At 52.7% G+C, this 27,390-nt stretch overlaps 2 protein-coding genes across 2 annotated transcripts in view; one reads left to right on the forward strand and one right to left on the reverse strand.

Moving 5' to 3' along the window:
* LOC144951881 (potassium voltage-gated channel subfamily A member 3-like) overlaps positions 1 to 21,654 on the forward strand; it is a 22,777-nt gene extending 1,123 nt beyond the window's left edge. The window contains exon 2 of the mRNA XM_078882229.1: positions 21,570 to 21,654. Within this exon, the coding sequence (XP_078738355.1) occupies positions 21,570 to 21,654 (85 nt within the window). The remainder of the gene's footprint in view (positions 1 to 21,569) is intronic.
* LOC144951941 (troponin I, slow skeletal muscle-like) lies at positions 21,278 to 25,798 on the reverse strand. The gene is made up of 5 exons (XM_078882304.1): positions 25,747 to 25,798; positions 24,981 to 25,112; positions 23,526 to 23,615; positions 22,696 to 22,878; positions 21,278 to 21,827 (listed from the first exon to the last, which is right to left on the reverse strand). Exons 2-5 carry the CDS (start codon positions 25,104 to 25,106, stop codon positions 21,738 to 21,740), a joined length of 489 nt encoding a protein of 162 aa, XP_078738430.1. The 5' UTR covers positions 25,107 to 25,112; positions 25,747 to 25,798; the 3' UTR covers positions 21,278 to 21,737.
* Positions 25,799 to 27,390: the final 1,592 nt, after the last annotated feature.

The raw sequence follows: 27,390 nt of genomic DNA on the forward strand, positions 1-27,390 counted from the left end.
CCCCTGCTCCTCCCCCGTCCTCCTCCCCCCTCCTCCCCCCTCTCCTCCCCTCCTCCTCCTCCCCTCCTCCTCCCCCTCCTCCTCCCCCTCCTCCTCCTCCCCTCCCTCCTTCCCCCTCCTCCTCCCCCCTCCTCCTCCCCTCCTCCTCCTCCCCCCTCCTCCTCCCCCCTCCTCCCTCCTCCTCCCCCCTCCTCCCCCCCTCTCCCCTCCTCCTCCTCTCCTCCTCCCCCCTCCCTCATCCCCCTCCTCCTCCCCCCTCCTCCCCCCCTCCTCCTCCCCCCTCCTCCCCCCTCCTCCCCCCTCCTCCCTCCTCCCCCGTCCTCCTCCCCCCTCCTCCCCCCTCCTCATCCCCCCTCCTCCTCCCCCTCCTCCCCCTCCTCCCTCCTCCCCCGTCCTCCTCCCCCCTCCTCCCCCCTCCTCATCCCCCCTCCTCCCCCCTCCTCCCGCCTCCTCCCTCCTCCCCTCCTCCTCCTCCCCTCCTCCCCCCTCCTCCCTCCTCCCCGTCCTCCTCCCCCCTCCTCCTCCCCCCTCCTCCCCCTCCTCCCCCCTCCTCATCCCCCCTCCTCCTTCCCCCTCCTCCCCCCTCCTCCCTCCTCCCCCGTCCTCCTCCCCCCTCCTCCCCCCTCCTCCTCCCCCGTCCTCCTCCCCCCTCCTCCCTCATCCTCCTCCCCCCTCCTCCTCCTCCCCTCCTCCTCCTCCTCCTCCTCCCCGCTCCTCCTCCCCCCTTCTGCCCCCTCCTCCCCTGTTCCTTACCGAGGGATTCCGATACGCACAACATGTTTACGTGCGAGATAAGCAATCAATGACTGTCTGTCTCGCTCTCTCTTTCAATTTGTTATTAAGCTCGTCCGACATCAGTCGGCTGCGACGTCGCTGTGACATGGGAGGGAGGCAACTCGTGAACGAGCGTAGTTGAGAAGGAACTATGGGGCCGTCCATAAATGACGTCACGCACCTAGGGGTGGGGTTTGGGGTCAGACATTTGTGACGATGTGTGACGATGGAGGGGGGGTGGGGTGTTTGAGAAATGTGACGTCACATCAAAATGCGCAACATTGAATAAATATAGACAACACGTTCTACTTAATTAAATAGACTTTGTAATAAATGTTTTTCTCCTACAACATCAGAGTGCAGCGCCACATTAAATACGCACTACAATGACAATAGTTTAAAGCGATTTGAAGCATGTTTAATTTTTTTTGGGGGGGGGGGGCAGAGCTTTGTGACGTCATATTTGAGGAGGGGGGGGGTCTGACTTTTTGTGACGCCGTGTAACGAGGGGGGGGGGGGGTTAAAAATCGTCCAAAATCGCGTGACGTCATTTATGGACGGCCCCTGTGGGAAAATCGATCAAATCAATCAGCGGCATCGACGAGACTCCTTCCCCGTGGGGCTGGAGGGCGAGACCCGCTAAGATTAATAGGAGCCCACTTTACAGCTGTCAATAATTGTCTCGCTAATAAATGGGACATTTGCTTTGCCACTTATCCAAAACAAATGAAACAGATAATAATAGGGTTTTCCCCTTTTTTCTGGCAACAAAACTGAAACCTTTTTACAAGGATTCATGTGACTGCATTAACCACAATACCTGCGGTCAAAATGCAAACAAAAAAACACACTCTGATAATATATGCATTGTGCTTGAAACTGATTGGCAGAGGTGTGGACTCGAGTCATGTGACTTGGACTCGAGTCAGACTCGAGTCATGAATTTGATGACTTGCGACTCGACTTGGACTTGCATAACAATGACTTTGTCCCACCTATGAGATGTGGACTCGAGTCATGTGACTTGGACTCGAGTCAGACTCGAGTCATTAATTTGATGACTTGCGACTCGACTTGGACTTGCATAACAATGACTTTGTCCCACCTCTGCTGATTGGTCCACACCAGAGACAGCTTTCTTTTGAGCCTCGACCCAATCGGTGCTAGACCAGATGACGCCAAAAGGCGAACAGCTCAAAGACGATGCCACTATCAGAGTAATGAGAGCTCGGGGTGAGCTTCAACATCATTAGACCTCCTTTGCCGGTACCAAAATATAATAATAGGGGTTTTCCCCCTTTGTTGTTTACATTTTGACTGCAAGTATTGTGGTTAACGCAGTTACATGAATCCTCGTAAAAGGTTTCCGTTTTGCTGCCAGAAAAAAGGGGGAAACCCCCTATTATTAGATTTTGGTACTGGCAAAGGAGGTCTGTTGATAATAATGAAGAAGATGTTTTAACCCCTCTCTGGCAATTAAACAAAGGTCTTAAGATATTCATACACCAACATAGATCCGTAATGGAGGGGGGAGAGGTTGTTTGTTTGTTAGATCGAGTAAATATAAATGTGTCGTTAAACCCGCCACCACCCGACACAGCCAATGAGTAAGGACGTGTCACTAAACAACACGTGGCCAGTGCGTTACGAGGAAAGCTCACCGGTTGTTAAACCCACAACAATATTTACAATTATAGTGTCGTGTATAGTAGTATATAGTAGTGTATAGTGTAGTGTATAGTGTAGTGTATAGTGTAGTGTATAGTCGTAGTGTAGTGTATAGTGTAGTGTATAGTAGTGAATAGTGTAGTGTATAGTAGTGTATAGTGTAGTGTGTAGTGTATAGTGTAGTGTATAGTGTAGTCGTGTAGTGTTTAATAGTGTAGTGTATAGTGTAATGTATAGTAGTGTAGTGTATAGTAGTGTATAACAGTATATAGTGAAGTTTATAGTGTAGTTTATAGTGTAGTGTATAGTGTAGTAGTGTAGTGTATAGTAGTGTATAATAGTGTAGTGTATTGTAGTGTATAGTGTAGTGTATAGTAGTGTAGTGTATAGTGTAGTGTATAGTATAGTTGTGTATAGTGTAGTCTATAGTGTAGTGTATAGTATAGTGTATATTGTAGTGTATAGTGTATAGTGTAGTGTATAGTAGTGTATGGTGTAGTGTATCGTGTAGTGTAGAGTGTAGTATACTAGTACAGCACCACACGGGTTGTGTGTGTTGGAGAGTAAAACCACTCCGACATTTACAATTATAGTGTAGTGTATAGTAGTGTAGTGTATAGTAGTGCAGTGTATAGTGTAGTGTATAGTAGTGTAGTGTATAGTAGTGTAGTGTATAGTGTAGTGTATAGTAGTGTAGTGTATAGCAGTGTAGTGTATAGTGTAGTGTCTAGTATAGTGTATATTTTAGTGTATAGTGTAGTGTATAGTAGTGTAGTGTATAGTGTAGTGTATAGTGTAGTGTATAGTGTATAGTGTAGTGTATAGTGTAGTGTATAGTGTAGTATACTAGTACAGCACCACACGGGTTGTGTGTTGGAGAGTAAAACCACTACGACATTTATAATTCGAGCACCGCGACCTTTCGCCAGTAATCACAACAACAACACCAGCAACAACAGCAACAACAACAACAGCAACAACAGCAACAACAGCAACAACAACAGCAACAACAACAACCAGCATCATCAGGCCGACAGCCACAGAGTTGTGGAGAAATCCCCCTACTGCTGCTGCTTTAGGGGCCGTCCATAAATGACGTCACGCGGACGGGCGTGGTTTCTGGCCACCCACCCCCTCGTGTGCCGTGCCGGCCTTCATAGGTGCTAACAGCACTTGCCCCAACTAGCTTAATCCACTCACTCACCCACTCACCCGCTCGCTCACCCACTCGCTCACCCCACTCGCTCATCCACTCGCTCGCTCACCCACCCACTCACCTGCTCGCTCACCCACTCCATCACCCACTCATCCGCCTGCCCGCTCACCCACCCACTCACCCGCCCACTCACCCACTCGCTCACCCGTTCTCCCACCCGCTCACCCACTCGCTCACCCACCCGCTAACCCACTCGCCCGCACCCTCACCCACTCGCCCGCTCGCTCACCCATTCGCCCACTCGCTCATCCGCTCTCCCACTCGCTCACCCACTCACCCACTCGCTCACCAACTCAATCACCCACTCGCTCACCCGCGCACACACCCACTCGCTCAACCGCTCTCCCACCAACTCACCCGCTCGCTCACCCGCTCACCCACCCGCTCACTCACTCGCTCACCCACCCGTTAACCCGCCCGCTCACCCACTCGCTCACCCGCTCTCCCACCCGCTCACCCACTCGCTCACCCACTCGCTCACCCACCCGCTCACCCACGCACCCACTCTCCCACTCGCTCACGCGCTCGACCGCCTGTTGTGCCGGTGCCCACTCGCGGCGCCTATTCGCCTGTCATTGTATCGCGTGGCGAAACGTTAGACACGGGAGGAGGGGGAGGAGGGAGGTGGGGAGGGAGGGTTATTGGCACAGCGAGCTGGGGCAGCTGGGCGGGCAGGGTGACGCCGCTGCCAGCTGTCCGAAAGCTACCGGATCCCGTGCCACCCGTCACTGTTGGCACCAATGCGTGCGCGTGTGTGTGCGTGTGTGTGTGTGCGTGTGTGTGTGAGTGCGTGTGTGTGTGAATGTGTGTGTGTGCGTGCGTGTGCGCGTGCCTGTGTGTGTGCGTGCGTGTGTGTGCGCGTGCGTGTGTGTGCGTGTGTGTGCGCGTGCGTGCCTGTGTGTGTGCGCGTGCGTGCGTGCCTGTGCGTGTGTGTGTGTGTGCGGGTGTGTGTGAATGTGTGTGTGTGTGCGCGTGCGTGCGTGCCTGTGCGTGTGTGTGTGCGGGTGTGTGTGAATGTGTGTGTGCGTGTGTGTGTGCGCGTGCGTGCCTGTGCGTGTGTGTGCGTGCCTGTGCGTGTGTGTGCGTGTGTGCGTGTGTATGCGTGTGCGTGCCTGTGTGTGTGCGTGTGTGTATGTGCGTGCGTGTGAGTGTGTGCGCGAGTGTGTGTGCGCGCGTTTGTGTGTGCGCGTGTGTGTGAATGTGTCTGTGCGTGTGTGTGCGTGTGTGCGCGTGCGCACAGCAAGTTGGCACAGTAGGGGGGCACAGGTGGTGCATCGGCCACTCATCTCAGTCAGTCGACCCGTGGCACCTGCTGGGTCTGCCCCGTGACCTCCTGGTGCACCTAGCCTGGCACCGTAGGGGGGCACAGGTGGTGCATCGGCCACTCATCTCAGTCAGTCGACCCGTGGCACCTGCTGGGTCTGCCCCGTGACCTCCTGGTGCACCTAGCCTGGCACCGTAGGGGGGCACAGGTGGTGCATCGGCCCAATCATCTCAGTCAGTCGACCCGTGGCACCTGCTGGGTCTGCCCCGTGACCTCCTGCCAGCGGGCGTTCGACACTTCACGTGGCCTGAACGTGCACCTAGCCTGGCACAAGCGCCGTGGTGCCGTCACCGCCACTTAGTGGCGAGTGGCGGTTGTTGTTATTGTTGTGCTCGTGTGGGGGAGCGGTAGTGTAGTGGTTAGCGCTACGATTCTGGCGACCCGGGTTCTCTTCCCGGCCACGGCCACCACCGGTGACGATTATCTGAACCGCTTCTGATGCCTCCCCTAGGTCGTGGTGGGTTAACGACCACAACATTTACATTCGTGCGATCTAACGCCCCCCAAAACCCCCTAAAAGCCCTTTATTTATGAACGCGCAGATAGCAGCAGCAGCGTCGTTAGCGCCGAACGCGTTGGGGTTGAGTGGCTGGTACCCAGAGCTGCTCACAAACATCCTCGCGTCTCGAAAGGGCGAAAAAAAAACCTGCAGGCATCCTTCTCCTCCTCCCCCTTCTCCTGCCCTTGCTGCTTCTCTCTCTTTTTTTTTTTCTTACGATCAGTGGAAACAAGAAGATGCTCGGTGTAGTCGGCACTTTGCTTCGTTCATCATTTCGTAATTTTTTTTATAACTTTGCTTTATGTAAACCCCCACCTCTCGCTCACTCTCTCGCTCACTCTCTCGGTCACTCTCTCGCTCACTCTCTCGCTCACTCTCTCGCTCACTCTCTCGCTCACTCTCTCGCTCACTTTCTCGGTCACTCTCTCGCTCACTCCCTCGCTCACTCTCTCGCTCACTCTCTCGCTCACTCTCTCGCTCACTCTCTCGCTCACTCTCTCGCTCACTCCCTCGCTCACTCTCTCGCTCACTCCCTCGCTCACTCCCTCGCTCACTCTCTCGCTCACTCCCTCGCTCACTCTCTCGCTCACTCCCTCGGTCACTCCCTCGCTCACTCTCTCGCTCACTCTCTCGCTCACTCTCTCGCTCACTCTCTCGCTCACTCTCTCGCTCACTCTCTCGCTCACTTTCTCGGTCACTCTCTCGCTCACTCCCTCGCTCACTCTCTCGCTCACTCTCTCGCTCACTCTCTCGCTCACTCTCTCGCTCACTCTCTCGCTCACTCCCTCGCTCACTCTCTCGCTCACTCCCTCGCTCACTCCCTCGCTCACTCTCTCGCTCACTCCCTCGCTCACTCTCTCGCTCACTCCCTCGGTCACTCCCTCGCTCACTCTCTCGCTCACTCTCTCGCTCACTCTCTCGCTCACTCCCTCGGTCACTCCCTCGCTCACTCTCTCGCTCACTCTCTCGCTCACTCCCTCGCTCACTCCCTCGCTCACTCTCTCGCTCACTCTCTCGCTCACTCTCTCGCTCACTCTCTCGCTCACTTTCTCGCTCACTCCCTCGCTCACTCCCTCGCTCACTCTCTCTCTCGCTCACTCTCTCGCTCACTCCCTCGCTCACTCCCTCGCTCACTCGCTCGCTCACTCGCTCGCTCACTCTCTTGTTCACTCTCGCGTTCACTCTCTCGGTCACTCTCTCGCTCACTCGCTCGCTCACTCTCTCGCTCACTCGCTCGCTCACTCTCTCGCTCACTTCGCTCGCTCACTCTCTCGCTCACTCTCTCGGTCAATCGCTCGCTCACTCGCTCGCTCACTCTCTCGCTCACTCGCTCGCTCACTCTCTCGCTCACTCTCTCGGTCACTCTCTCGCTCACTCGCTCGCTCACTCTCTCGCTCACTCTCTCGGTCAATCGCTCGCTCACTCGCTCGCTCACTCTCTCGCTCACTCGCTCGCTCACTCTCTCGCTCACTCTCTCGCTCACTCTCTCGGTCAATCGCTCGCTCACTCTCTCGGTCACTCTCTCGCTCACTCGCTCGCTCACTCTCTCGCTCACTCTCTCGGTCAATCGCTCGCTCACTCTCTCGGTCACTCTCTCGCTCACTCGCTCACTCTCTCGCTCACTCGCTCGCTCACTCGCTCGCTCACTCTCTCGCTCACTCTCTCGCTCACTCGCTCGCTCACTCTCTCGCTCACTCTCTCGGTCAATCGCTCGCTCACTCTCGCTCGCTCACTGTCTCGTTCTGCACGCAGCCCTTCTCGCAGTCCAACGGCCTCCGACAGGTCGCTCATAACTCCACGCAGAGCTCCCCGTCATCTGCCACCGAGACGCGGCCTCCTCCTACTCCTTCTCATCCTCCTTCCCACGTGCGTGCGACTTGACAACGACAATTGTGTTGTTGTTGTTGTTGTCATTTTGAAAAGAACAAGATGATGACACAAACCCAACGCTGAGTAACGGAGAGTGTCGCTGCGCGGCTTGGGACATTCACAGAACCGCGAGCTGTGTCGACACTGAAGTTCCATGTTCCAATCTCCACCCCTCACTCTTTCCCACGCTACCCCCCCACCCCCTCTCTCTGTGCCCCCCCCCCCTCCATCCCCCCCCCCCCCCCTAGCACCAAACATCAATTTGCCACGATAAATCCCGGGCACTCTCCGCTCACTGAGCGCGAACTTTTGGAATCAGAAACAACTTTCCCGGTTCCATTCACGTTGAAACCCTCACTGCAATTCTAGCCCCCCAACCCATTCCCAACCTCCCCCCCCCCAAGCCCTCCCCTACCCCCTCATCCCTCCCCTACACCCTCATCCCTCATCTCTCCCCTACCCCCACGACACCTCCCAGAATCGTGGGAGCCGTCAAGGTTTCAATTGCGAGAGTGCCCGCACGATCTCTGTCATTCCCCCATGAATGTTCCCCTTGAGATTGACGAGGTGGTAAAAAAAAAAACATTTCATCATAGATCCGTTCGTTCGTTTTTCAATCCGCTTGTCCCGGCGAGGGTCGTGGCAGCAGCGTGTTGAGTAGTGGCGGTCCACACCTCCCTCTCCCTGGCGACAGACTCCAGCACTACGACACTATACACTACACAATACACTACTATACACTACACTATACACTACACTATACACTATATTATACACTACACTATACACTACTATATACACTACACTATACACTACTATACACTATATTATACACTACTACACACTACACTATACACTACACTATACACTACACTATACACTACACTATACACTACTATACACTACACTATACACTACACTATACACTACACTATACACTACTATACACTATACTATACACTACACTACACACTACACTACACACTACTATACACTACACTATACACTACACACTATACACTACTATACACTACTATGCACTACACTATACACTACACTATACACTACTATACACTACACTATACACTATACTATACACTACACTATACACTACTCTATACACTGCACTATACACTACTATATACACTACTATACACTATACACTAATATACACTACTATACTCTATACACTATTATACACGATACACTACTATACACTACTATACACTATACACTACTATACACTACTATACACTACTATACACTATACACTACTTTACACTATACACTACACACTACACTACACACTACACTATACACTACACTACACACTACACTACACACTACACTACACACTACACTACACACTACACTACACACTACACTACACACTACACTATACTACACACTACACTACACACTACACTACACACTACACTACACACTACACTACACACTACACCCCCACCACCACCCCCACCACCACCGCCACTACCACCCCCACCACCACCGCCACTACCACCACTACCGCCATCACCACCGCCACCACCACCGCTACCATCCCCACCACCACCACCACCACCCTCCCCACCACCACCACCCCCACCACCACCACCCCCACCACCACCACTACCACCCTCCCCACCACCACCACCACCACCCCCACCACCAACCCCATCCACCACCACCACCCTCCCCACTACCACCACCACCACCACTCCCACCACCACCACCCCCACCACCCCACCACCACCACCACCCCCCACCACCACCACCCCCACCACCACCACTCCCACCACCCCCACCACCACCACCCCCACCACCACCACCCCCACCACCACCACCACCTCCACCACCACCACCACCACCACGCCCACCACCACCACCACCACCCCATCTCCCGCCATGGTGAGGGCCTTGTGTCCATGGGTGGATTGAGAGTGGCTGGCCTGGGATCGATTTTTTCCTAAATTAATTTAAATCGCTGCAGGAGTTGAGAAGGGTGGGTGGGTGGGTGGGTTTGGCGGGGAGAGGTAAGGGCGACCCCTTAATTATAATTCAAAACCTCCGCCGCTCCTTTTCATGAGATTTGAAAGCGCAGCGAAATTTCGCAGATTGACCCCGCGTGTCCCTGTGACCCGGGCACTTGGCAGCTTTGAGAATAATGAGTGAGGGCCTTGGCATAACCCTTCAGCCCACCCACCACCACTACCACCAACCCAGGGTGTCAACGCAGTTATCTCGGGCCGCGGTCATTCACTGAAGTGACGGCTGTTTTGTGTTCGTACGTTGAACTTCTTTCGCACCGTACGTAGCCGACCGTGATCATCAGAGGTGCGCGGGGAGGGGGGGGAACAACAATCTATGGGTCTCTGTGTGAGTCAATAGGACTTTGTGTGAGTCTGTAGGTCTCTGTGTGAGTATACGGGTCTCTGTGTGAGTATATGGGACTTTGTGTGAGTCTGTGGGTTTCTGTGTGAGTCTGTGGGTCTCTGTGTGAGTATATGGGACTTTATGTGAGTCAATAGGACTTTGTGTGAGTCTGTGGGTCTCTGTGTGAGTATTTGGGTCTCTGTGTGAGTATGTGGGTCTCTGCGAGTCTATGGGACTTTGTGTGAGTCTATGGGTCTCTGTGTGAATCTATGGGTCTCTGTGTGAATTCAGGCTGAGTCGACCTAGGGGAGGCCCAGGACCGGTTCAGATAATCGTCACCGTGGTGTTGGCCATGATCGGGAATCGAACCCGGGTCGCCGGGTTCGTAGCGCAGCGTAGCGCTAACCGCTACACCACCCGCTCCCCACACACACTGACACACGCGCACACAAATCCATCCACGGTAAACGCGATGTCTCTCCTTTGTGTTGACTCGCTGGTCCGTGCGTGCCTCTGTCTGGCAGCGTGATTGTGAATATGAATCTCTCTCCTCTCTTCCTCTCTCTCTTCTCTCTGTCTCGCGTTTTCCACGCTCGTTCCGTGTTCTCTGGTCCCCTCGCCTGCGTCTCCCCACTCCGTGTGTCACCGCCGGCAAAGTGCACTGATTGTAAGAGTTAAATTATAATTATTAATAATAATACATCATCATTGAGTCGGGTTCGGCTCCCCAGTGAAGGGGAAGGTCCCACCGTCTACACCACGCGGCTCGTATGTGTGGGTGCGTTGAACTTCTTTCACGCCGTACGTAGTTAAGTTCAACGTGCAATGCGTGCGTGGGCCGTGCCGGTAACCTCGCGCTCCACGTCTCCCACCGTGGCTTCCCCCCCTTCTCCTCTCTCTCTTCAACTCCTCCACGTCTCCCACGTCTCACCGCGTGCGGGGCCATTCAAGACGACGCAGAGGCCGTAAATCGCCTGGCACCATTCCCTATTTCAAGACGGAATCTCGCGGGCGGTCAAGGCGAGGGGGGTGGTGGGGGGGTGGTGGGGGGGGGGAGCCCAAGATCTGTCGCAGATTTCGCGAAGGGCTCCACGTTTCGATTTCCGTTTCTCTTGGACGAGCCGGAGCGAGAGTGGCGATCGCGAAACACGCGCCAGCGAGAAGAAGGGTGGGTGGGTGGGTGGCGGAGACGGTGGGTGGGTGGGTGGGGGAGAGGGTGGGGGCGAGGGTGGGGGAGAGGGTGGGTGGGTTGGTGGGGGAGAGGGTGGGTGGGTGGGTGGGTGAGAGGGTGGGTGGGTGGGGAGGGGTGGGTGGGTGGGTGGGGGAGAGGGTGGGTGGGTGGGTGGGGGAGAGGGTGGGTGGGTGAGAGGGTGGGTGGGTGGGGGAGAGGGTGGGTGGGTGGCGGAGACGGTGGGTGGGTGGGTGGGGGAGAGGGTGGGTGGGTGGGTGGGGGAGAGGGTGGGTGGGGGCGAGGGTGGGGGAGAGGGGTGGGTGGGTTGGTGGGGAGAGGGTGGGTGGGTTGGTGGGGGAGAGGGTGGGTGGGTGGGTGGGGGAGAGGGTGGGTGGGTGGCGGAGACGGTGGGTGGGTGGGTGGGGAGAGGGTGGGTGGGTGGGTGGGGGAGAGGGTGGGTGGGGCGAGGGTGGGGGAGAGGGTGGGTGGGTTGGTGGGGGAGAGGGTGGGTGGGTTGGTGGGGGAGAGGGTGGGTGGGTTGGTGGGGGGAGAGGGTGGGTGGGTGGGGGAGAGGGTGGGGAAGAGGGTAGGTGGGTGGGGGAGAGGGTGGGTGGGTGGGTGGGGGAGAGGGTGGGTGGGTGGGGGAGGGGTGGGTGGGTGGGTGGGTGGGGGAGAGGGTGGGTGGGTGGGTGAGAGGGTGGGTGGGTGGGTGGGGGAAGAGGGTGGGTGGGTGGGGGGAGAGGGTGGGGTGGGGGCGAGGGTGGGGGAGAGGGTGGGTGGGTTGGTGGGGGAGAGGGTGGGTGGGTTGGTGGGGAGAGGGTGGGTGGGTGGGGGAGAGGGTGGGGAAGAGGGTAGGTGGGTGGGGGAGGGTGGGTGGGTGGGTGGGGGAGAGGTGGGTGGGTGGGGAGAGGAGTGGGTGGGGTGGGTGGGGGAGAGGGTGGGTGGGTGGGTGAGAGGGTGGGTGGGTGGGTGGGGGAGAGGGTGGGTGGGTGGGGGAGAGGGTGGGTGGGTGTAGTAGCTACTACATCAAGTTCAAGTTCATGTAATAGGTATAGCCCTGTGAGCCATTCGGCTCTTGAATCGGGTGCAACCGCAACAAACAAAAAACAAAAACATCTTATAGTGAATATGTGACTGAGCGCAAACAGAAAATCCAAGAAATGGCAGCAAAACATTGACAGCAAAATATATAAAACACCGTACACCTACATATGTAGTAGCTACTACATATGTAGTAGCTACACATATGTAGTAGCTACACATATGTAGTAGCTACTACATATGTAGTAGCCATGTGCGTGGCCCGTAGCTACAACATATGTAGTAGCTATGTAGTAGCTACACATATGTAGTAGCTAGCTACATATGTAGTAGCTATGTAGTAGCTACACATATGTAGTAGCTACGACATATGTAGTAGCTACACATATGTAGTAGCTACACATATGTAGTAGCTCCTACATATCGTGTGGCTACTTTTGCTCCTGGGGTAATCCTCCACTGCCCCGCGACCCCAACGCCATCGGTGCGCGCCTGCCCACCCACCCACCCACCGTGACCTCCGCGAATTTGGGGTCACCGATGAATCTAATCGCTCAGGCGAGCGGGCAATGAAACCGGAGCGGTGTGGTGATCACCCAGGGGACCGCAGACACTACGGGGGTAGCGTGGGTGTCCGGATACCCCCCCCCATTCCCCCCACCATCACCAGCACCACCACCAGCACCACCACCAAACAACCTCCTCCCCCCAACACTTTAGATCTGGATAAGAGATACCCCCACGCAAATATTTTAGACGCGGCTAAGAGACACCCACAATTAGACGGGGCTCCGACACACCCCCACTCACCCCTCACCCACCCACCCCCCCCCCAGATTTTGTTTGGATATAGCTAAGAAACACTACAGCACATCGTGTTTTAGGTGCGGCTAAAAAATGTACGTCTTATTGTTTTTTTTTTTTGCACAATCCTGAATCTTTTTTTGCCACAATCCCTGATTTTTTTTGCCACAATCCCTGATTTTTTTTGCCACATCCCTGATTTTTTTGCCACAATCCTGATTTTTTTTGCCACAATCCCTGATTTTTTTTTGCCACAATCCCTGAATTTTTTTTTGCCACAATCCTGATTTTTTAACGGAACTATTTTTGTTTTTACCAGGAAAGGCGAATTTGGCTGGCCTATCGCACACGGATAGCTTAACGAAGTGGGTTCATCGTCATCATCGTCGCGTGGAAATTTATAGCAGCAGGCAAACACTCCGAAACGCGTGGCGTTGTCGAGTCTAAATTTGGAGGGTGGGGGGGGGAAGAGTGGAAGACCCGGAGGAAAATCCACAGAGAGAGACGCAAACTCAAATATACAGCAGCAGGCGTCAGCATCGGGATCGAACCCACGACCTCCTGTGCACCAGGCGAGGTAGTTAACATCTCCTAGCCACCGTGATGATGATGAGAGACGCAAACTCCAAATATACCGCAGCAGGCGTCAGGGTCGGGATCGAACCCACGACCTCCTGTGTACCAGGCGAGGTAGTTAACATCTCCTAGCCACCGTGATGATGATGAGAGACGCAAACTCCAAATATACCGCAGCAGGCGTCAGGGTCGGGATCGAACCCACGACCTCCTGTGCACCAGGCGAGGTAGTTAACATCTCCTAGCCACCGTGATGATGATGAGAGACGCAAACTCCAAATATACCGCAGCAGGCGTCAGGGTCGGGATCGAACCCACGACCTCCTGTATACCAGGCGAGGTAGTTAACATCTCCTAGCCACCGTGATGATGATGAGAGACGCAAACTCCAAATATACAGCAGCAGGCGTCAGGGTCGGGATCGAACCCACGACCTCCTATATACCAGGCGAGGTAGTCAACATCTCACAGGGTCTGGGATCGAACCCACGACTTCCTGTACACCAGGCGAGGTAGTTAACATCTCCTATCAAACCGTGGCTCCCGGTGCGGGGATTTCTAGGATTTGGAACAAAGCAAAGATACCATAACCAGAGGGGTTCGTATGGGGTATTTGTGTCAATGACATTTGTGCCACTTCTTAATTTTATTAAAAAATTTTGTTTGCTTGGTAGTAAGGGTGGTTTTCGTTTGCTCATTATGTACATGTGTGTGTCAGTGTGTGTGTGTCAATGTGTGTGTGTGTGTCAATGTTTGTGGGGAGCGATAGTGCAGCGGTTAGCGCGCTGCGCTATGAACCCGGCGACACAGGTTCGATTCCCGCTCACGGCCAACACCAGTGACGATTATCTGAACCGGTCCCGGGCCTCCCCTAGGTCAACTCAGCCTCAAATGAGTACCTGGTGCGGTGTGTAAACATCGCCACTAGGGAGACAAAGGCGGTCGGGCGTGGTGCTGGCCACCCACCCCCTCGTGTGCCGTTCCGGCCTTCATAGGTGCTCGCTAACAGCACTTGCCCCAACAGTCTGTTCCAGGCTATACGGGGATCTTTTGTGTCAATGTTTAAGTCGTGGTTTAGTGGTAATGAATTGAAGGTGGAGGGGTTACCAGCCCCTCGCACCCGTCCAGAGCCCCCGTTTAGCCACTGTGGTGGTCACAGACGCCATGAGGGGAGAGGGCCAATGGGCATTGGCCCTCCCCCCACAGCACTGTCCACGACAGAGTTGCCCATCCGGCACCGCGAGGAGGTAGGGGGTTTTTTTTGGTCATCTCAGTCAGTCGACCCGTGACACCTGGGTCTGCCCCGTGACCTCCTGCCAGCGCGCGTTCGACACTTCACGTGGCCTCAAGGTGCACATGGCCTGGCACAAGCGTCGTGGTGACGTCACCGCCACTTAGTGGCGAATGGCGGTTGTTGTTGTGTCAATGTGTAAGTGTGTGTGTGTGCGTGTGTGTATTGAGAAGCGGTAGTGTCGTGGTTAGCGCTACGCTGCGCTACGAACCCGGTGACCCGGGTTCGATTCTCTCTCAGGGCCACCATCAGTGACGATTATCTGAACCGGTCCTGGGCATCCCCTAGGTCGACTCAACCTCAAATGAGTACCTGGTGCGGTGTGCAGCGAAAATGGCCACTGGGGAGACAAAGGTGGTCGGGCGTGGTGTTGGCCACCCACCCCCTCGTGTGCCGTGCCGACCTTCATAGGTGCTGCTCGCTAACAGCACTTGCCCCAACAGTCTGTTAAGGCTACACGGGGGATCTTTGTTTTTGTGTATTGGTCTTCTTTTCGCACCTTTCATATATCTTGATAACTAATGTGGGATGCTGTTGGCATGAATGACGCTATCTAAAAACGATAGTACTATGACATTGTGTGCAAGTGTCTATGTGTACAGGGGTATGTTTGTGCAATGAAGACTTATATGTGTGTCCATGTGTGATTGTGTAAAGGGGGTGTTGGTGCACACGCGTAATTGTGTATACTGTAGTCACATTTGTGTATAGGTGGATCGAGGGGGTATTTATGCTGTGGTGTAATTGTGTAACGAAGGTACAATGTGTACGTGCGCATTTGTGTAAAGACGCATTTGTGTAAATGTGTATTTGTGTACAGATTTAATGTCTTGCTGTGGATGTCACACCTGATGACGATTGCTTGTGTTGCAGTCGAAACGTCGTGAGAATTATTGTTGTTTTATATTTATATTATTTTATTATCTCCCTTCTACGTGACTTTACCGAAAGAACCAAGAATACGACTTAATTGTGTATACCGCGGACACTTTTGTGTACAGACGTAATTGTGTATAACGTAGTCACACTTGTGTACGGGTGTACATGTGTAACAACGGACTATTCACGAATTGGTGTTTTCGTGTCGCGAAGGAGCAACTGTGTACACGCGTGTTTGTACGAAGGCGTATTTCTGTATTTTGTACAGACGTATTTGGGGCCGTCCATAAATGACGTCACGCGATTTTGGACGATTTTTGACCCCCCCCCCCCCCCTTCGTCACATGACGTCTCAAAAAGTCAGACCCCCCCCCCCTCAAATATGACGTCACAAAACTCTGCCCCCCCCCAAAAAAATATATAAAACTTGCTTCAAATCGCTTTAAACTATTGTCATTGTAGTGCGTATTTAATGTGCCGCTGCACTCTGATGTTGTAGGAGAAAACATGTATCAAAAAGTCTATTTAATTAGGTAGAACGTGTCGTCTATATTTATTTAAAGTTGCGCATTTTGATGTGACGTCACATTTCTCAAACCCTCCCCCCCCCTCGTCACACATCGTCACAAATGTCTGACCCCCCTCCCCCTAGATGCGTGACGTCATTTATGGACGGCCCCTTCGTCTAATTGAGGGAAATTTGTGTACCGCACATGCGTATTTGCGCTGAGGCGTAGATGTGATTGTGTCCACAGAAATCTCGTTAGGAGGGACACGAGGTGGGGGGAGGGGGCGGGGCATTTGAACGGTGACGCGGTGATCACGTGTGACCCGTTGCGTCACAATGCATCGTGGTCACAAGGGTACATGTTATCAATTCGCTCGGAGTACGTACGGTGCGAAAGAAGTTCAACATACATACGACATACATACGTACGCCACAAATTCTAATTATTTTCACCCTCACTATTGTACTCCGTTTCACTCTACGAGCGCGTTTGCCTTATTTTGTAGACGGATCGCCTTTAGAATTGTTTACTTTCTATCCTCACCTCCCCGCCCTCAAAGTGGATTGATTCGAGTCTTTCTCGCGACGAATTCCGGGTTCTGTAATACAACAACAACAACAACAAACAACCCTAAACTGATGATAATTGTATTTCAATCGTACGAATTGACGGAGATTTGTTTCGTCGATGATTACCGTGACGATTTTAGATTATTACCGTGACGATTTTTCGATTATTACTGACGATTTTTAGATTATTACTGTGACGATTTTTTGTTATTATTACCGTGATGATTCTACCTTATTACCGTGACGATATTTCGATTATAACCGTGACGAGTTTTCGATTATAACCGTGACGATTTTTCGATTATTAGTAAAAAAATTTCGATAAATACTGTGACATCGGCCATCGCTCTCTAAACGTATTTTACCTCGGTTTATTGCCGACCCTCTGGTTTGTAAATTACCCGCTGTTGGTGAATTAGCGGTTGTGTTGTTGTGTGTGTTTTCGATGTTGTCAAAGTTCCGAAGGGCACCCACTTGTTTCGCGTGTTGCCAAAATATTCCTTTCCCGCCAAAAAAAAATACCATTTTAATATTTCTGAGGAAAATTACTCCATCGTCACCGTTAATGGAACATGTCGCCCCCTCGGCGGGAATTGTGGTGTTCATACGTGTCACCCCCTTATAAGTGCCTACTTACTACAAACCAATTCAGAACTCATTGGTCACCCTACTCATTCACCCATTCAGCCATCCACTCACTCACCCACCCATCACTCATCCACCCACTCACCCACCCATCTACTCATCCACCCACTCACCCACCCACGCACTCATCCACTCACCACACTGCAGGTCATCACACCTCACTCTCTGCTTCTTCCCTGGCGTTGCCCGACTGGAATTCCCTCCCATCGTCTCTTGTCCAAAGTTCGTACAGCCTTGCTCAGGCCTTTGGGCCTGGTGCTCCACAACATCGCCAGAAACGCGTAAGGTGACAGAGGCCCCCCCGTTACACCAACAAAGAGCATTATAGCAGGAGCAGGCCTACTCCTACAAGGTTAGACTGTCACCTCACGGCAGACATTGAGGGCAGTGCCAACACAGAGTGTCCATCGCGTTATAGCAGCAGGAGGCCTACTCCTACAAGGTTTGGCTGTTGCCTCACGGCAGATCTGAGGGTAGTGCCAACACAGAGTGTCCATCGCGTTATAGCAGCAGGAGGCCTACTCCTACAAGGTTAGACTGTCACCTCACGGCAGATCTGAGGGTAGTGCCAACACAGAGTGTCCATCGCGTTATAGCAGGAGGAGGCCTACTCCTACAAGGCGAGCCTGTTGCCTCACGGCAGACATTGAGGGCAGTGCCAACACAGAGTGTCCATCGCGTTATAGCAGGAGGAGGACTACTCCTACAAGGTTAGACTGTCACCTCACGGCAGACCTTGAGGGCAGTGCGAACAGAGAGTGTCTACCGCGTTATAGCAGGAGGAGCAGGCCTACTCCTACAAGGTTAGACTGTCACCTCACGGCAGATCTGAGGGCAGTGCCAACACAGAGTGTCCATCGCGTTATAGCAGGACAAGGCCTCCTGCAAGGTTAGGCCGCTGCCGCCGCCTCACGAACAGGCCCGACGACCTGGCTGGGACGGCGTTGCCATTACGGCGATGACCGAGGGGCTGCCCTCCGCCCGGACAGAGAGAGAACAGCCTGGCGAGGCGGCGGTAGCAGCGGTGGCTTTGTACGGGAGGAGGAGAGGAAGTCGCCCTCCGTCCCTCCGTCCCGCGCGACGCGGCCGCACAGACGGAGAGAGGATGTCTTGAGGGAGTGACGCCATGGATTGAACGGTCGATGGCAGGGAGACCCGAGTCCTCGAGATTTCGGTGTCGCGGACGGAGGGCCAACTATTTGACGCCGTCTCTGGGACCGCGTGTGGCAAGATGTAAGGCCTAACGGGCCTGGGTCTGACCTGTTAGCAGGGGCACCACGTCTCGGCGGCTGTGAATTTAAATCCATAATTACATCCGGCCACCAATGCCAACTGTGAGACAGCTACTGGCCCGGTGAAGCTGGTTTGTAATCACCAGCGAAACGTCGTACTACGAATTCTAAATGTTGTGGGGTTTTTTTTTCTTCTAATTGGCACGTTTTGTTTAATGAGAACCCATTACTAATTGGCATGTGTGTCGGGTGGTGGTGGCGGGTTTAACGACACATATACGCGATCTAACCCAAACAAACCAACCTTTATTGTGTCTAACATTCGTTGTCGTGAAAGTCCTACCCTCGCTGCTACTTGCGTTAAAGAGATGCTGCTGCGGGGTGTGCTCGCGACTATTTTGTGAACGTGCGAAACCCCGGGCCCCCTTCAAGATGTCCAGGTAAAACATCGTGTAGCCTTGTGAAACTCGTGTCTTAAGCAGCCATCTGTGACGTGCGGATCCGTTTGAATTAAAAAGTGGCGAATTCAACCAAAACCAAGTTGGCGCTTTTTTTTAAATCCTTTATATTAAGTTCACTTGCTTGCTTGCGCGCTTACGACCGTGCAAATCTTTCGGTCGTTTTTTAACCCACTTCCCGTGATCCAATCGAGCTGACATTTTGCACACAGACTCGTTGTGCGTGACAATTTATTGTCGTGAATTTTTTTTTCCAAAATTGTACACTTTTTAGGGAAAAAATTAATCATATTTAATTACCAATTGCTTAATGGTGGCAGGCAATCATTTGACCCATAGGTGGCAGCCATCTCAAGCCAGAGGACGAGAGGACTCTAGCCGCCACGCATATGAAGGATTTATAGTGAAAAACTTTGTTTTTACGGGTTAATTTTTTGTCTCTTTCACGGCCCAAAACAAGCACCTCCTTCTGCACCCTCGCTTGGTGGCGGTGGTGGCGACGCCGCTGCACGTGCCTTGCCTGTAACACGCCACTGTGGAAGTAGCAGCAGCAGCAGCAGCAACGATTGGTGGATCATCACGCCAATGGGGTGCGAGATGTTGACTGCCTCGCCCGCACGTCGTGATTTATTTTATTTTCTACCCACGTGACTTTACCGAAAGAAAACTTAATTTGGAGCTTTCGTGATTGCAGGAATTTGTATTTGTTTCTTTCGATAAAGTCACGTATAAAGAGAAAGTAATAAGTTAAATACTAGCATACGACGTTTCGATTGCAACACAAGCAATCATCGTCAGGTTTAAATGAAATAGAAACATAAATCTAGTATACTTAGAAATGTAATGTAATACAACAGAGTCGGATAACGTAACGGTCAACACCCTACCTATACACTACTACACTACACACTACACTATACACTACACTACGACACTATACACTACACTACTATACACTACACTACGCACTACTACACTATACACTACAATACACTACTACACTACACTATACACTACTACAACAGAGAGTCGGATAACGTAACGGTCAAACACCCTACCTGGTTGATTACGTTCTTCCTGAGAATGCTAAATTTGAGAGAGAGATGAAACACAGAACCAGAGACATATAGACAGACATATAAGCAGACAGATATCACAGAGATACATATATGTCTGTCTATATGTCTCTGGTTCTGTGTTTGATCTCTCTCTCAAATGTAACATTCTCAGGAAGAACGTAATCAACCAGGTAGGGTGTTGACTGTTATGTTATCCGACTCTCTGTTGTATTACATTACATTTCTAAGCATACTAGATTTGTGTTTCTATTTCATTTATACCTTGTGTTGCAATCGAAACGTCGTATGCTAGTATTTAATTGATTATTTTCTCTTTATACGTGACTTTACCGAAAAAACCACAGAGTATATAGCTCCTATTTTCAGAAGCGACCTGGCTATCACAAATGATAGCTCAACGAATTGGGATTTTCATCATCATCATCATCGTGTGCACATGTTATAGCAGCACTCAACTATAAACGCGTGACGTTGATTCTGAACGTGGAGGGAAAAAGGGGAGATCCCGGAAAAAATGTCACGCGACCACTGGGAGAGAGAAAAAGAGACGCAGACTCCAAACATACAGCAGCAGGCGTCAGGGTCGAGATCGAACCCACGACCTCCTGTACACCAGGCGAGGTAGTTAACATCTCCTAGCCACCGTGATGATGATAAGAGACGCAAACTCCAAACATACAGCAGCAGACGTCAGGGTCGGGATCGAACCCACGACCTCCTGTACACCAGGCGAGGTTGTCAACATCTCCTAGCCACCGTGATGATGATAAGAGACGCAAACTCCAAACATACAGCAGCAGACGTCAGGGTCGGGATCGAACCCACGACCTCCTGTATACCAGGCGAGGTAGTTAACATCTCCTAGCCACCGTGATGATGATAAGAGACGCAAACTCCAAATAAACAGCAGCAGGCGCGTCAGGGTCGGGATCGAACCCACGACCTCCTGTACACCAGGCGAGGTTGTCAACATCTCCTAGCCACCGTGATGATGATAAGAGACGCAAACTCCAAACATACAGCAGCAGGCGTCAGGGTCGGGATCGAACCCACGACCTCCTGTACACCAGGCGAGGTAGTTGACATCTCATAGCCACTGTGATGATGATGATTGATGAGAGAGAGAGAGAAAATGCAAACTCCAAATATACAGCAGCAGGTGTCGTCATGGTCGGGATCGAACTCACAACCTCCTTCATACCTGGCGAGGTAGTTAACATCTCCTAGCCACCGTGGCACCCAAACCCCCTCCGCCCCCCTCCCCACCCCCCCGCAAATGAAGAAAGCGACAGGTACCCCCTTCTCCGGCCATGATAAACCAGCGGCACACAGCAGCGTGCGGTGTCTTTATTTCAATTCGGGGGGGGTACAAGCTGCAGGCTGGAGCTCGCGCGCGTATTCATTCAACTCCCGGGACGCTTTTGGCCTTCCGCTAACAGGCGAGGGCGCGTGTTACACAGGCCACGTGCTACACAGGGCACGTGTTATACAGGGAACGGGAAGGTTAGTACGGGAGCCAGGGGAAGGTAGGGCGTGTACAGGTGCGGGCAGGTGACACGGGTGTGGGGCACGTGACACGGGTGTGCCCGCAGGTGGCACGGGTGTGCGGGGCAGGTTCGTACAGGACAGAGGCGAGGTGCGAACAGCTACGGACGCACGCGCAGCCGGGTCGAGTAGAGCGGGGGGGGCCACCAGGCGGGGCCGTCGGGGGGTGGGAAGGCCGCAGCTTCCATCGTGGCAGGGCCCGCAGTTGCGTCGCCTTACTGAGTGCCGGCGTCGAACATCTTTTTCCTGCCCTCCATGCCGGACATGGCCTCGATGTTCTTGCGCCAATCGCCCACCTCCTTGTCCTGCGGAGAGGCGAGAGGGGGGGTGGGGGGTGGGGGGGTGGGCACGGGCTGAGCGTGTGGTTCGCGCGGGGAGCGGCTCCAAGCGTCGTCGTCGTCGTCATCATCGTCGTCATCGTTGTCATCGTCGCCGTCATCACCGTCATTATCGTCATCATCGTCATTATCATCGTCGTCATCACCGTCACCATCGTCATCATCGTCATCATCGTCGTCGTCATCACCGTCATCATCGTCATCATCGTCGTCGTCATCACCGTCATTATCGTCATCATCGTCATCATCATCGTCGTCATCACCGTCATTATCGTCATCACCGTCACCATCGTCGTCATCACCGTCACCATCGTCATCATCGTCGTCATCACCGTCACCATCGTCGTCATCACCGTCACCATCGTCATCATCGTCGTCATCACCGTCACCATCGTCGTCATCACCGTCACCATCGTCATCACCGTCACCATCGTCGTCATCACCGTCATCGTCGTCGTCATCGTCGTCATCACCGTCATCATCGTCATCACCGTCACCATCGTCATCATCATAATCGTCATCATCGTCATCATCATCATCGTCGTCCTCATCATACCAATCATCACCATGATCATCTCCATCATCATTACCACCACCATCACCATCATCACCACCATCATCACCATCATTACCATAACCATCATTATCATCACAATCATCACCACCACCACCACCACAATTATCACCAACCAGTCAGCCGGACAAAGCATTTCTCTGGGTCCCCTGAACGTCCGTCAAGAAAAAATAAGAAATAAAGTTCCACTGCCCCCCCCCGCCCCGCCGCCCCCCCCGCCCCCCCCCCCCCGCCCCCACCCCTCGTCGTTGAAGGACTCACCACTTCCTTCTCTTTCTCCTCCTTCTTGACGGACTTGAGGTTGGCCCGGAGGTCCATGGACACTTTGTGCTTGGAGCCCAGCAGGGCCCGCAGCATGGCGTCGGCGGACATGCGCACGCGGCGCAGGGGAGGGCGCTTGAACTTACCCCTCAGGTCTCCGATCTTCATGTTCAGGTTCTCGATCTGCGCAGATCACGTGGGGGAGAGGGAGGGAGAGCGAGGGGAGGGGAGGGAGGGGAGCGAGGGAGGGAGGGGAGGGAGAGAGGGGGGAGGGGGGAGTGAGGGGGGAGGGAGAGAGGGGGGAGGGGAGGGAGGGAGAGAGGGGGGAGAGAGGGGGGAGGGAGGGAAGGAAGGACAGAGGGGGGAGGGAGGGAGGGAGGGAGGGAAGAGAGGGCAGAGGGAGGAAAGGAGAGGGAGGGTCAAGGGGTCGTTATCACCGGGGGGTCAATGAAATTCAACAACAACCTATCCCCATGCAGATGGAACAGATGGGAGACGAGTCCCCACGCTTTCGTGACTGCGGGGATTCATCTTCATGGTTCTTTCGGTAAAGTCACGTAGAAGGGAAATAAAAAAAATAAAAAAGACGCTGTCTTTCCGACAGACCTGTTCTTCACCTGAGGACGGCTGCTTGCGTTGTGGCCGACACGTCGTGAGAATTGTATTTTATTATGTTTTATTTTTTTAATTTTATTATTTCCCTTCTGCGTGACTTTACCGAAAGAACCAAGAAGACGAGCCCCCACGTGTTGACTTGCGAGCAGCGACGCGAGCGAAGCGCCGCGTTTGGGGGTCTGCCCGTTCCACCTCGCGAGCGATCGATCTCTTACCTCCAGGTTGTGTTTGCCGACCTTCATCTCGCAATCGTACCTCTCCTCATCCGTCACATCCACCTGCTGGTGGAGCTTCTTGCACAGGTCCTGGAGGAGGAGGGAGGAGGATGGAGGAGAGGGAGGAGGAGGGAGTGAGGGCGTGGTGTGAAGGCCTGCAACTCAACATCAAGGAGGGCCTCGTTTCGATGCCCAGCTCATGGCGCCAGGTTTTTCGTGCGGAGTTTGTTGTGGCCGATGGGAGGAGGATCAGGAATCTGGGGAGCTCGGAGGACACCCAAGTGGCGCCCGTGTCGGGAATCGAACCCAGGATCCTTCTTGCTGTGATGCGTGACACGTGTCAGCACTGCGCCCGGTTAATTGGGCATCGCGAGTCACGGATAACTTTAGGAACTTCGCCCATGTCTGATGTCTTATCGATGAAAGCGGCCCCCCTCTGAAAATTGTTGAAGATCACAACAATGATATCTCATCAGCCAAAGTGGGCCCCCCTTTGAAAATGAGTGAAGATAACGCTGATGTCTTATCGATGAAAGCGGCCCCCCTCCGAAAATGATTGAAGATCACTCCAATGATGTCTTATCGGCCAAAGTGGGCCCCCCTTTGGAAATTAGTGAAGATCACAACAATGATATCTCATCGGCCAAAGTGAGCCCCCCTTTGAAAATGAGTGAAGATAACGCTGATGTCTTATCGATGAAAGCGGCCCCCCTTTGAAAATTGTTGAAGATCACAACAATGATATCTCATCGGCCAAAGTGGGCCCCCCTTTGAAAATGAGTGAAGATAACGCTGATGTCATATCGATGAAAGCGGCCCCCCTCTGAAAATTGTTGAAGATCACAACAATGATATCTCATCGGCCAAAGTGGGCCCCCCTTTGAAAATGAGTGAAGCTAATGCTGATGTCTTATCGATGAAAGTGGCCCCCCTCTGAAAATTGTTGAAGATCACAACAATGATGTCTTATCGGCCAAAGTGGGCCCCCCTTTGAAAATGAGTGAAGATAATGCTGATGTCTTATCGATGAAAGCGCCCCCCCTTTGAAAATTGTTGAAGAACACAACAATGATATTTCATCGGCCAAAGTGGGCCCCCTTTAAAAATGAGTGAAGATAACGCTGATGTCTTATCGATGAAAGCGGCCCCCCTCTGAAAATTGTTGAAGATCACAACAATGATATCTCATCAGCCGAAGTGGGCCCCCCTTTGAAAATTAGTGAAGATCACAGCAATGATATTTCATCGGCCAAAGTGGGCCCCCCTTTGAAAATGAGTGAAGATAACGCTGATGTCTTATCGATTAAAACGGCCCCCCTCTGAAAATTGTTGAAGATCACAACAATGATATCTCATCGGCAAAAGTGGGCCCCCCTCTGAAAATTGGTGAAGATCATGCCAATGATGTCTTATCGGTGACAGAGGGAGGGCCACCTCTAGACCACAAGCGCTCACCATGAGGTCCTGGCTGGACAAGCCGGACAGCTGCAGGGGAGCCACACGCTCCTGCAGGTAGTTGACCTTCTCCTGGGCTCGCTCAATCTTCTCTTTCTCCAGGAGCTCCCGCGCGAACGTCAGCATCGCGCTCTGCACGGGAGGCACGATGCGGGAGATGAGACGGGAGACGACACGGAGCTAAAGGCTGAAAGTTGCGTCCTCGCGCCACCGCTGAGCTATCATTTGTGGCCAGGTCATTCGAGGCTGAGTCGACCTAAGGGGAGGCCCAGGACCGATTCAGATAATCGTCACTGGCGTTGGCCGTGAGCGGGGATCTATCTCGGGTCGCGGGGTTCGTAGCGCGGAAGCGCTAACCGCTGCACCACCGCTCCCCTTAACACAAAGACCAATACTCTCTGTTACTTTTGGTAAAGTCACGTGGCTAGAAAAAATAACAAAAGAAAACACGACGCTTGTCTTCAGGAGGTGACGAGTCACCTGATTCAGGTGACTCACCTCCTGAAGACGGACGCTTGTGTTGCGACCGAAACGTCGTGATTTCTTTTGTTATTTTTTTTTCTACCCACGTGACTTTACCGAAAGAACTAGAAAGAATGGATTCCTGCGGTCACGAAAGCTTCAAATCAAGAAACAACCATCCAGCAGTTCCTGAAGAACTGCACCACGGCCCTCTCGTCTTGGGGTCACCGTTGATTGGTCGGGCCCGAGGTGCACACGTGGTCTGCGTGCGCCCAGCGGGCGGCACGAGGTGCGAACGTCTCACCTTGAGGTGGTTCTTCCTCGACACCGACACCTTTGGCTTCACCTGGTGATTGAAAATCAAAGCGGAATTACCATTAACGACGATGATGATGACGATGATGACGACGATGATGACGATGATGAAGATGACGATAATGACGATGATGACGACGACGACGATGATGATGACGACGACGATAATGATGATGACGATGACGATAATGATGATGACGATGATGATGAAGATGATGACGATGACGATAATGACGATGATGATGACGACGATGATAATGATGATGAGGATGATGATGACGATGATGACGATGATGATGACGATGATAAAGATGATGACGATGATGACGTTGATGACGATGATGATGACGACGACGATAATGACGTGATGATTGACGATGATGATGACGACGACGATGATGACGACGACGATGACGACGATGACGACGACGACGATGATGACGACGACGATGATGATGACGACGATGATGACGATGACGACGACGACGATGATGAAGACTGTTGGGGCCACGCTCTCGACATGTCCCGCTGTTGGTGCGGACCACTTCTGACAAATTCATTTCGACAGCTGGCGGACGAATTGATGGAAGAAGGTGACCCCCCCCCCCCCAACAGAACTACTTCTGTGTCAGTTCTAAGATGCGTTGGGGTCGAGAGTGAACCCACAGCATTGACGAGCACGGAGTTTACACCATTGGAACCTCATTTGCCAGTAAAAAATATGATAATTGATTGTTTTACCCTTCTATCTGGCAACTAAACTGACACCTTTTTTACAAGGAGTCATGTTTGTATAGACCACAATACCTGCAGTCATAATGCAAACAAAAAACACAACTCTGATAATGTATGCACTGTCCTTGAAGTTGATTGGTCCATACCGAGACAGCTTTCCTTAGAGCCTAGTCTCACATGGTGTTGGACCAGATGACGCCAAGGACAGTGCATATATTATCAGAGTTGTGTTTTTTGTTTGCATTATGGCTGCAGGTATTGTGGTCTATGCAAACACGACTCCTTGTAAAAAAGGTGTCAGTTTTGTTGCCAGATAGAAGGGTAAATAAACAATTATCATATTGTTTACTGGCAAATGAGGTTCCAATGGTGTAAATGCTTTACCCCGAGCTCTCATACTCTGATGGTGCGTTGTCTTTGAGTTGTGCGCCTTTTGGCGTCATCTGGTCCAACACCATGTGAGACTAGGCTCTAAGGAAAGCTGTCTCGGGTGTGGACCAATCAACTTCAAGGACAGTGCATATATCATCAGAGTTATGTTTTTTGTTTGCATTATGGCTGCAGGTATTGTGGTCTCTGCAGACATGACTCCTTGTAAAAAAAGGTGTCAGTTTTGTTGCCAGATAGAAGGGAAAAAAAAACAATTATCGAGCACGGAGTTGTTTCTCACACTCTCTCTTGTTTTGTCTTTGCCAGGAAAATCGCCATGGCGAGGCCGGTTGTGATCACGTGTTTGAAGGTGACCTTTGCCCTCCAAACACGCGACCCCTTCGCGCCCTGGAGCTGTGAACTTCATTGGCCACTGTGCCCTACGGGGCGGTCCATAAATGACGTCACGCGATTTTGCACGATTTTTGACCCCCCCCCCCCTTCGTCACACGGCGTCACAAAAAATCTG

Source organism: Lampetra fluviatilis, chromosome 64 (genome assembly GCF_964198595.1).
Source record: "Lampetra fluviatilis chromosome 64, kcLamFluv1.1, whole genome shotgun sequence".
Classification (NCBI taxonomy): domain Eukaryota; kingdom Metazoa; phylum Chordata; class Hyperoartia; order Petromyzontiformes; family Petromyzontidae; genus Lampetra; species Lampetra fluviatilis.

Excerpts from the sequence above, each read along its gene's own strand:
- LOC144951941 (XM_078882304.1), bottom strand. The coding sequence starts at position 25,106 with ATGCTGACGTTCGCGCGGGAGCTCCTGGAGAAAGAGAAGATTGAGCGA. Across the intron at positions 22,879-23,525 it reads TCGGCAAACACAACCTGGAG|ATCGAGAACCTGAACATGAA; the intron begins GTAAGAGATCGA and ends TGATCTGCGCAG. Across the intron at positions 21,828-22,695 it reads AGGAGAAAGAGAAGGAAGTG|GACAAGGAGGTGGGCGATTG; the intron begins GTGAGTCCTTCA and ends GCCTCTCCGCAG.